The sequence below is a fragment of the Recurvomyces mirabilis genome (genome assembly GCF_035927965.1).
Source record: "Recurvomyces mirabilis strain CCFEE 5264 chromosome Unknown scaffold_13, whole genome shotgun sequence".
Classification (NCBI taxonomy): domain Eukaryota; kingdom Fungi; phylum Ascomycota; class Dothideomycetes; order Mycosphaerellales; family Teratosphaeriaceae; genus Recurvomyces; species Recurvomyces mirabilis.
This window is the reverse complement of record NW_027041947.1, coordinates 312,037-321,917: the sequence shown is the minus strand read 5'-3', so window position 1 is coordinate 321,917 and position 9,881 is coordinate 312,037. Positions and strand designations below refer to the sequence as shown.

The following is a 9,881-nucleotide window of genomic DNA, read 5'->3' as shown; positions in this document are numbered from 1 at the left end:
TGACGGCGAGGAAGTGCGGCATTCGGCGCTGTCGTGCTTGATGGTGAGGTTTGGCAAAGTCAGAAGTACAAGTGAGTCGAAGCAAGCTTTCACTTACTACGTGACACGACGTACAGCACTGCGAATGCGCATGAAGCTGTACTACCCATCGCTGTGGCTGCTTTGCTCTTGCATTGTAGTCATAAGTCATGGCCGACTGACTAGCATTAATCCATGCCATCATCTCATACGCTGAGTGGTATCCCACAAGCCGGCATCGTGGAAACCCTCTTTGGTGGCCGCCATCCATATGGGTCCTGCTACATGCGAACACGAAGCAGGTACCTCAAGCGAACCTGCGCCACATCGTAGCAGATGTATTCGTTGTACTGCAGATACCCGCCCACGACGTTCGTCTCGCCAGGTGCGTCGGTGGTGTCCGGCTAGTCAGCATGTCAGCAGGACTCTTGAAGACAGAAAATGGCATATCAGACTCACCATCATTACGCCCTCCAGCGATGGATGGACGCACTTCGCATCCTTCCAGCCCTTCGGAGCCATTCGACCTTGACCCCAGGTAGAATAGTGGCCTTTGCTCTTCGCAATGGAACCCGCATTGCTGTCACCACTCTGCAATAGTAGCATCGGATTACCAAGCTCGGCCTCGCACAGGAGCAGCAGCCCATAGTCGCCACTCGCATACGCGTAGCAGTAATTGGCAGACTTCGAAGACATGTCGGCGAGGTAGAGGCCTTTGTCAAAGGCATAGCCGCTGACGGGAGCTTCTGGCGGCGCGATACGCAAACCCTGACTGAGAATACCACCTGCGCAGCGAACGTCAGCATGAACATGGACACCGCAGATTCTCCGGCATCCTCACCGAAGTTAGTGGTCCTTGAACCATGCCACAGCAGTCGTTTGTCACTTGCAATGTTCGCATACGGGCTGTTCTTGAAACGGTCAAGCTCACCCTGACGCTCGATACGGAACACGCTCTCCAGCTGGTACTGCAGGTGATGGGCTTCGGTCTTGTTGAGGTACTGGCTGATCTCCGCGAACTCGGGCGTCATTCTGTCAACCACAGTCATCTCTTGCATACCAAGGCTTCGGAAGCGGAAGTTGGAAGGGTGGACCTCCTCTATATCGTCCGAGTCCTCACTGCCCTTCAGGATGTCATCGGCTTCCTTGAGGTCTGAGAGACTGTCTAGTAGCTCTGCCTCACGTTTGAGCAGATCCTTGCTGCGGATGACTGGAGGACGACCACGCCCGAAGTTATGCGGGATCAGGGAATAGTACATGTTGGACAGCTCCTCCACAGAATCAGCACTCTCCAGATCGTCGATCGCAGCAGACAGGTCCTTCAAGGCCTGGTAACCACGAGAGATGGTCGTCTTGCTGAGCTTGCCCAGAGGGAGTTTGTTTACGTCGTAGTTGTAGCTCTCCATGGCAGCCGCGAAGTAATCAGTGTTGAAGATCAAGTCCATCAGGGACTGAACGACGGGCGGCAGTGTACACTTTGCCGGACTCTTGCTTCTCGCACGTGAAGCACCAGCCGTGGTCTGCGGAACGGTGTCTGTCTCATCACTTGGCTCGTAGGACTTCTCGAGGAAGACATATTTGCCGGATTTTGGTTTGTCGAGCCGCTTCTCCCAGGTTAGGCCAGACTTATCCTTGAACTTCTTATCGAATTCCTTGCGCGCATGAGACAGGGATTCATCGCCCAGGAGCTTGCTCTGACCGCGGTCGCCTACTCTTCCCCATCTGGTCCAGGTCTGATAGTCACCGCCATGGCTCTCCAGCAGCTGGTCAACGATGTTAGTATTCTTATGGCAGTGAGCATGGCAACGCACATACCTGAATGCGGTAAAACTTGTTGTTGTTGTTCGATGCATTGGTTTGATTGAGGGAAGCATCGTAGATCATACCGTCGGAAGGATCCACAAACACACGGTAAGTCGAGAGAGGGCAGCCTTCATCCACAGGAATGGCAAGGCGTTTGTCGGAGGATGCAACTTGACCACTAGCTGCAGGCTCAGGGGTAACAGAGTCGACTTTTGTGAGCAGCTTGGGCGATGGACTTGCGGCAGCTTCTTGAACTTTGGACGTCTTCTTCGCCTTCTTCTTGCTGGTCGAGGACTTTGTCGTGGCGTATATCTGGACATCATCACCACCATCATCATCATCATCATCATCCGGCTCTGCTTGAAAAGTGTTGAGTTGATCGGATGGAATATCCGACACAAGGGTATTGCTGCCATCAGTGGTATTCTTGGCTTTGGCTTTGGCCTTGGCTCCGGTCTTCTTTTGGGGGGACTCTACTTCTTCCTTGTCTGATCCATGTGTGGCTGTTTTGGTGGCCTTGGACCTGGTTTGACGTTTGGCTTTGGGCGATTCGCCACCGCTAGTGGCGGCAGCTGCTGACCTCTTCTTTGGCGGCATGACTACTGCATGCGAGTCTGTCGCGGGTGGTTCATCGGCGTGAAGTATCGTCACAGCGTTTCTTCGCATTGGAGCATTGATTGACGTTCAGTTCCTCGTCTCGCGTCACGCTCCAGGCACCAACCAATCATAGCCGTGCTCGACGCGCTAGTCGCTAGGCTGCCGCATCTTCACGTGCACCAAAAAAGAGGTGATCTCTACCAGCAATTGATTATTGACATCAACAACGTCTGCCATGTTCAATGTCAAGCTCATCTCGCCGCAGAGAAAGAGCTTCCACATCAGAAATGCCGCCAAGCCTGGCCATGGCTACTACCACCCCTCCCATACTCGAATTGCCGCCTGAGGTCGTCGTGCACATCTCCAACTTCCTGAACACTAAGGAGCTGGGCGACTTTCGACAATCATGCAAAGCGATCGAGACCGCGACTTTCAAGGCATTTTCGAAAGACTTCTTTTCTAAACGTCAATTTATGCTCGAGCAGGTCAGCTTGCAGGCTTTGGTCGACATCTCGAAGCATCCAGTGTTATCGAAGCAGCTGTCGGAAGTCATCATCAGCACGCACAAGTTACCAAATCAGTACAGTGGCTTCAATAGGCTGTCGTCTGCTCTCATAGAATCCGGTTACGTGGACCAGGATGTTTTGATCACCACAGGCCTGGCCCGCGACATGCTTGTCCAAGCATTCTCTAATCTGACCAATCTGCGCACTGTCGGCTTACGGGACTTCGATGGCTTGGGCCGCTATCGAGATGGAATTGATGCGAGATGGAGGACTTACGGGTGGTCTTACGGAAGGGTCCCGCATGATGTGGGTCCTTACCAGCTTGAGAACCGCTCACCAGATTCGTATTTGCCCCTTATCCTCCTCGCTCTGGGGCAGGCTAGAGTGTCTGTACAAGCCATTCCGAGGGCCGTCCAGCATAGCGAATCAAGATCTCAAAACCAGGCAGACCCTTTGCAAGGTACGCGCAGTATTGTGCAACTGGATATCATTCTGCGAAGACATCACAAACTCCTGCCGCGATCATTCGATGTACTGGGAGGCTACATGGGCACGACTGTCAAGCCGATCTTGGCAGGATTGAAGCAGCTGCTCCTTGTGGTCGACAGCAACGAGCGTTATCGCTTAGTTGACCCCACGAACGATCCTCCCCCTCGAGATGCATTGGCGAACTTCTTGCACCACTGTCGACAGCTCGAAATACTGCGACTCAATTTCTGCCCAAACGACCACTATGCGGAAAGGTTCCTCCAATGGTTCGGCGCCCTCGGCACGACCGTCCTTGGTGCGACTGCCCTCGGCGCAGAGTTTGCCACAGTAATACCACTTTCGCTGCCATATTTGAAGACTTTGGACCTTGGCATGCTCGCAGCTAGTCCATCAGCACTCGTCCGAACGATCTGCAAGTTTGACTTGACCTCGTTGAATTTGTGGAAGATCACCATCGAATGTGCTCCGACGGATCCTGCATCCTTTGAAGAATTCTTGACGAATCTTGCAGACGTACTGCCCACGTCAACCGCCATTCGCAACATCAGCTTCGGGTTCATCCATCAATTACGCCACACACCTTTACATCTCTCCATGGCGGACTCGATTCGCTTCGCTAAAGACGGCGATGTCAAAAACCGCGCTGGGCATAATGTAGAGGAACGTGCTGTGTTTCAGATAGATCATGGCTTGAGTGTCGCCCAATGGCTGAGAGCGACAGCCGATCGAGTATGGCTTGAGAACGCGGAAGAGAATTACATCAGCATGGGCGACGATGGTTCGGATGAAGAAGTGGGAGACAGCGACCTCGATGAACCGGAGGACGAAGAAGGTGTCGCTATTGATGGAGCTGGGGGTGACAACGGGAATGAGGATGAAGATGATGGTGGGCACGAGGCTTAGAACACGAAGCTGTGACCGCTCCTGCTGCCCATTCGATCGTGGTCGGATAGAGTGGCCTAATGCATGCTCATGATATCTCTGCGACCAGCAATCGACCTAGAAGATGTGATTGCGAGCGTGGGTGATGGTGTGGAAGGACAATCTCTCGCACGCGGTAGTGATTAGAGTAGATAGCCGATCTATGGCATCACTGCCAACCATCAGTACATGGTACGCCTGCAGCCCAAGACATCTTTGTGTTGACAGCCAAGATCTTGATCTCATCGTCGCATTGCCGGCCAATGGCACCGTCGTCCGTCTATATTGCACTTTCAGCCGCTGACTCCATAGGCTGTATACCGTACACTAGTTAGGCGGTGGTTGGCATCGAGGCAAGTGGATAGATGGACTCGACGTGCCTATTTATCCAGCCAACGACAGCATCGCCATGATAGACTCCTCGGGCCGTGCCCAGACACATCGACAGAAGTGGCAGGTCACAACCTGTTCTTGAACAAGAGATATTCTGAGCCCGTATTCATGAGGGTTTTAGTTCTACCCCGCACCAAGCCCAAGCCTTTCTCCACAACACGAAGACTTCAGCCCTTCCTCCACTTCGACCCGCAGCAAGAGCATTCACGAGCATTTTGATACAACGACTAGTATGGTTGCCCCAGCCAACTTGCAGATCGCACGAAAGCATACTGTGCAAGCGGGCGATGTTTTTCCGCCAGTGCTGTGCGACTCCTGACGAAGATCTTGTCCTGCGGATTCCCGGCTAAAGCATAACTCTGGGCTGCCGGCGAACCATGTTGTCACCACGCAGCTCCTAGGCCGTGCGGGACGCGAGAATCGTGGAGTCGTTCCTGGAGCTAGTGCAGATGCATATGGTGGGCATGGATGAGCATGGCATAGCTTTTCTCGTGGTGAGAACGATCGGCGTTGTCTCTGAGGGCATAAGTAGGCTGAATCGCCCTCCACCATAACGTAACCTCTCGAAGGCTCGTCGGGATCTTTCTACAGTTCTGCTTCTTCTGGTGGACTGCTCCTTGTTAATCATGTTGTCCAAGGTGCTCTCCGCCACAGCATTTGCTGCTGCCGCTCAGGCCGTCAGCTTTACCGTATCGTCTTCGAACGGTAATGCTACCTCACCCTACCAGTATGGCTTCATGTTTGAAGATATCAACAATTCGGGAGATGGCGGCGTGTACGCTGAACTCATTCAGAACCGTGCCTTTCAAGGGAATGCCATCTACCCGAGCACGAGCGATTACTGGAACCCATTGAACGGTGCCAGCATCAAGCTTGCGAACTTGACGAACCCAGTCTCTACTGCCTTGCCAACCTCTTTGCAAGTATCCAAGGGCAACGCTACCGACACTGTCGGCTTCTCCAACGTGGGTTTCTGGGGATTTCCAGTCGTTGCCGGCACAACATACAAGGGCAGCTTCTGGGTACAGGGCGGTCTCAACGGCAATCTCACAGTCTGCTTGACCTCGAACGGCAACCAGCAGTGGGCTGAGGCCGAAGTGTCCGTCAAGAGCTCAGCAACCTGGTCCCAGTATAATTACACTCTTACGCCATCCCAAAGTGCTCCCAACAGTAACAACACACTCAACTTCACCTTTGCCGCTTCTGATCTTACCAACTCTGTCAACTTCAACCTGCTGAGTCTGTTCCCGCCGACGTACAACAACCGTGAGAATGGCCTTCGCGTCGATCTCATGGAAGCCATGGCTGGACTGTATCCATCTTTCTTCCGTGCTCCAGGTGGCAACAACGTCGAGGGCAATGCTCCTCCATACTGGTGGAACTGGACTCAGACTATCGGCCCTCTTGCCGACCGACCAGGTTTCCCAGGTACCTGGGGTTACGAGAACACCGACGGCCTTGGGTTGATCGAGTACATGCTCTGGGCTCAAGATCTTGGCATGGAGCCTATCCTTGCTGTCTGGTCCGGTCTGTGGCTTAACAACACTGTTCTCACCGAGGCTGAGCTTCAACCATATATCCAGTCGGCCCTTGACGAGCTGGAGTTCCTCATGGGCGATGCGTCAACTACTTGGGGTGCCAAGCGTGAAGCTCTCGGTTATGGTCCTTTCCCGATCAACTTTGTTGAAGTGTAAGCACAATCAACCACATATCTCCAAGAGGCATCGGCTAACAATTTTGCAGTGGTAACGAGGACTCTCTCCAACCTGTCGGCGGCCCAACATACCGCGACTACCGCTTCAAGGACTTCCACGACGCCATCAAGGCGAAATACCCGAACATGACCATCGTCGCCTCCTTCTTCGATGTGGCTGGTGACGCACCACCATACAATGCTGGTGGTGACTTTCACGAGTACGCCATCCCAGTGCAGATGTCGAGCCAGTTCTTCTACTTCGACAACTACACCGAGAACAACCCGATCCTGATTGGCGAGTACGCCATTATTGACTACGACTCACCAGGTGCTACCGGCCCTAAGTGGAACGCTGGTGCTGGTCGTTCGTTCACACCATTCTGGTACGGCTCCGTTGCTGAGGCGATCTTCCTCCTCGGTGCCGAGCGCAACTCGCAGAAGATGATCGGTGCTGCTTACGCTCCTTCATTCCAGAACTTGAACAAGTGGCAATGGATTCCCGATCTCGTTGAGTACGACGCGTATCCCGGCCACACAACGCTCTCCACCAGTTGGTATATGATCAACCTACTCTCGGGAACTCGCATCACGGAGAACTTGCCCGTTACCTTCACTGAGGGTGACTACAACCCGGCATACTTCGTTGCCGGCCGTAGCGAAGTCACCGGCTCTCACATTGCCAAGTTCGCCGTCTACAATAGCACCGGCGACGTGCCTTTCAGCATGTCCTTCCAGGGTGTTGGTGGGTACGCTCAGGGCAACCTGACTTACATCACCGCTCCCATGAACGCCAGCAACCCCATTGGCGGCAACGTCGTTCAGACCCACACCACGACGGTGACCGCTAGCCGCAACGGCACTTTCGCTTTCAGCTTGCCGGAGTACTCCATTGCCGTGTTCGAGGTCAGCGCCAACCAGGCTGGCCAGGGCTACGGCTATGGTAACCCAAACAACCGCAATGGCTGGAAAGGATGGAACCAGTGGGGTAACGGTCAGTGGGGACCACCACAGAACCACGGTGGGTGGAACGCTCATGGTCAGGGATGGGGATGGCACTAGATGGGAGTGTAAAAGTGAATATGATGTGATATGACTATTCATGAGATAGCTGCGCATAATGAAAACGATCGTATGCCAGACTCCATATTCGCTACAACATTGACCGTATCATGCTGTCTGGCCATGTTAGTCTTTTATTGTTGGCATCGCTTGTCGGTCTCTGACTTTTTGGCAGCCGAGTAAGGCTAGAAACCTGCATATCAAACTAATCATCACCTTGAAAACACCCATGTCCCAAACAGCGCTCATGACTTATTCACTATCAAGTCGGGAGACAGGTGGATGAAGACTCAATCGTTTCAGCGAGAACCTGCCCGGATGAGAAGGAGGTAGCTACCTCATTTGCCGCAACAATGATACGTCATGATAGAGAATCAGCACCATGAGTTCGAGGTAGGTATATCGATGGTCTTACTCCCATCCCTACTAGCCTTTCGTACTATCCCATCCCTTCAAACATGGCCCTCGTAATAGTCGGTGCATCAGGCAAACTCGGCTTCGCAACACTCAACTCCCTCCTGGACGACGGCTACATCGCCAGCGAGATCGTCTGCACCACTTCTTCGGACACCGGAGCACAAAAGCTGAGCACCTTCGAGCAGAAAGGCGGCTGTGTACGACGTGTGAACTGGGATGACGACCATGAAGCCTGGCAAGCAGCTCTCAGTGGCTGTGATAAGCTGTTCTTGATTTCTAGTGCAAGGATCAACAAGGACTTCAACGATGCTCCTCCAGGGCAGGGCAGAGAGGAAGATCACTTCAGGGCTCTTGAGGCGGCGAGTGACGCTGGTGTGAAACATGTCTACTACACCAGTCTGGCCTTTGCGAACCCGAGCAAGAGCCGTGTCATGACTGCTCATGAGCGGACGGAGGCGTGGTTGAAGGAGAAGTGGGCGGGAGGATATACTATCATCCGAGAAGGGTTGTACAATGAGAGCTGGCCATTGTACTTTGGATACTACTACGAGCTTCAAAAGGATGCACGAGATGAGGTCGTGGTGGGCGGCGACAGCGAGATAAGCTGGACCAGTATAGCGGATCTGGGACTCGCGAATGCTTTGATACTTGCTGCACCAAGCCAGGAATGGGATCAACGAACGCTTTATCTGGCTCAGAAGCGCACACGGAGTCTCAAGGATGTTGCGGCGTTGGTCTCCAAGGCCAAAGGACAGGACACAGTGCTGCAGATCTTGTCAAGGACCGAGCATGAGGCTTTCTACACTTGGGAACGAGGTATGCCGAAGAGCGATGTTACATGGTGGAGCTACACGTACGACGCACTTAGAGACAATGAGTGCGAGATCGACGATCCTACGCTTGAGCAGTTGCTGGCGAGGAAAGGTGGAAAACCAAAGCAGATGGAGGAGACGGTGGCGGAGATGATGAAGGCATAAGGCAGACTTCCGTGTTGAAGGTCTAGCTCGTCTATATCGTTAGTCGAGCGCTCTAGCTCACCCACTTCAGACCCAGCTTATGCATCTCCACCGCCAATTGGAACAGGTAATCCAGACTCTCCGCCTGCGTCTTTGCCTGCGCAACATCCTTGCCCCAGACATAGACCCCGTGGCGCTTGACAAGCACAGCACAAGTCTCCGGCCACTCCTCAATAGCCTTCTGCAGCGTGTCCTTTAGATCCTCCTCATGAGCCGTGTTCTCAATGATAGGAATCATCATCGTATCATGATACCCCAAGTTCCCCAGCTTACGACCGCCTTCTGCAACTTCGTCACTACCAGAGCCACCACGCGAGATGCCTTTGATCTGCTCGATCTCCTTGATGGAGAAGACGTTTCGTTCGCTGGGTTTTTGCAGACCAGATTCGCAGATTAGTGTTATCAGCACGGCCCATTGCGAGTGAGTGTGTATACAGCAGCCGGCATTACGATGTGTATACGCTGCGAGGAAGAGAGGTGTACAGGCTGAGGGCTTCAGAACCTACCTTGGCCGTCAGTGACGGCCCGCTACGACATCACGCACAGCGGATCATGCTGTCGGTAGCAGTCTCGTTAGCCTACCTTCGGCCGCCGGAGATATTCCTTGGTCTCATAGTCCATAACAAACATATCTGTTGGTTGCATCATCTCCTTCTGAACACCTGACGGTGCGAGATATATGTGATCGCCATGACGTATGCTCACACCACCACCTGTGCCTGTCACCCAGCCCAGTGTGTGAAATCGGCGGCAGAGGTCGCTGATGTGGTTTGCTGGGTGGAGAGGGTCGTCGGAGCGGACGAGCTCATCGGTCTCGTTGTGCTGAGAGGCTTCAGTCATAGTCCAGCAGCTTCTCGGCGTGCTTGTATCCTCAATGCTGTACTTCGATGTTGCAGAGAAAGCTTTGAGGTTGAGAGCGTTCACATGTGCGAAGCGGCACAGCCCGGCGCTAGCATTCTAGGTGCC

The 9,881-nt window shown here is 53.4% G+C and overlaps 5 protein-coding genes across 5 annotated transcripts; 3 read left to right on the top strand and 2 right to left on the bottom strand.

Annotated features, from left to right (window-relative positions):
* Positions 1 to 299: 299 nt before the first annotated feature.
* Positions 300 to 2,418, bottom strand: LTS14_005446 (uncharacterized protein; the record flags this gene model as incomplete). The annotated part of the gene is made up of 4 exons (XM_064838144.1): positions 300 to 422; positions 478 to 803; positions 860 to 1,781; positions 1,834 to 2,418. 4 exons carry the CDS (start codon positions 2,416 to 2,418, stop codon positions 300 to 302), a joined length of 1,956 nt encoding a protein of 651 aa, XP_064694229.1.
* Positions 2,419 to 2,723: 305 nt separating this feature from the next.
* LTS14_005445 (uncharacterized protein) lies at positions 2,724 to 4,316 on the top strand (the record flags this gene model as incomplete). Its single annotated transcript, XM_064838143.1, has 1 exon — positions 2,724 to 4,316. The coding sequence occupies one exon, from the start codon at positions 2,724 to 2,726 to the stop codon at positions 4,314 to 4,316; it is 1,593 nt and encodes a 530-aa protein (XP_064694228.1).
* A 1,037-nt stretch (positions 4,317 to 5,353) lies between these two features.
* On the top strand, positions 5,354 to 7,482 carry LTS14_005444 (uncharacterized protein; the record flags this gene model as incomplete). Its single annotated transcript, XM_064838142.1, has 2 exons — positions 5,354 to 6,417; positions 6,471 to 7,482. 2 exons carry the CDS (start codon positions 5,354 to 5,356, stop codon positions 7,480 to 7,482), a joined length of 2,076 nt encoding a protein of 691 aa, XP_064694227.1.
* A 382-nt stretch (positions 7,483 to 7,864) lies between these two features.
* Positions 7,865 to 8,876, top strand: LTS14_005443 (uncharacterized protein; the record flags this gene model as incomplete). The annotated part of the gene is made up of 2 exons (XM_064838141.1): positions 7,865 to 7,875; positions 7,913 to 8,876. The coding sequence occupies 2 exons, from the start codon at positions 7,865 to 7,867 to the stop codon at positions 8,874 to 8,876; spliced, it is 975 nt and encodes a 324-aa protein (XP_064694226.1).
* A 52-nt stretch (positions 8,877 to 8,928) lies between these two features.
* Positions 8,929 to 9,755, bottom strand: MDE1 (Methylthioribulose-1-phosphate dehydratase; the record flags this gene model as incomplete). The annotated part of the gene is made up of 2 exons (XM_064838140.1): positions 8,929 to 9,417; positions 9,498 to 9,755. The coding sequence occupies 2 exons, from the start codon at positions 9,753 to 9,755 to the stop codon at positions 8,929 to 8,931; spliced, it is 747 nt and encodes a 248-aa protein (XP_064694225.1).
* Between the last annotated feature and the right edge of the window lie 126 nt (positions 9,756 to 9,881).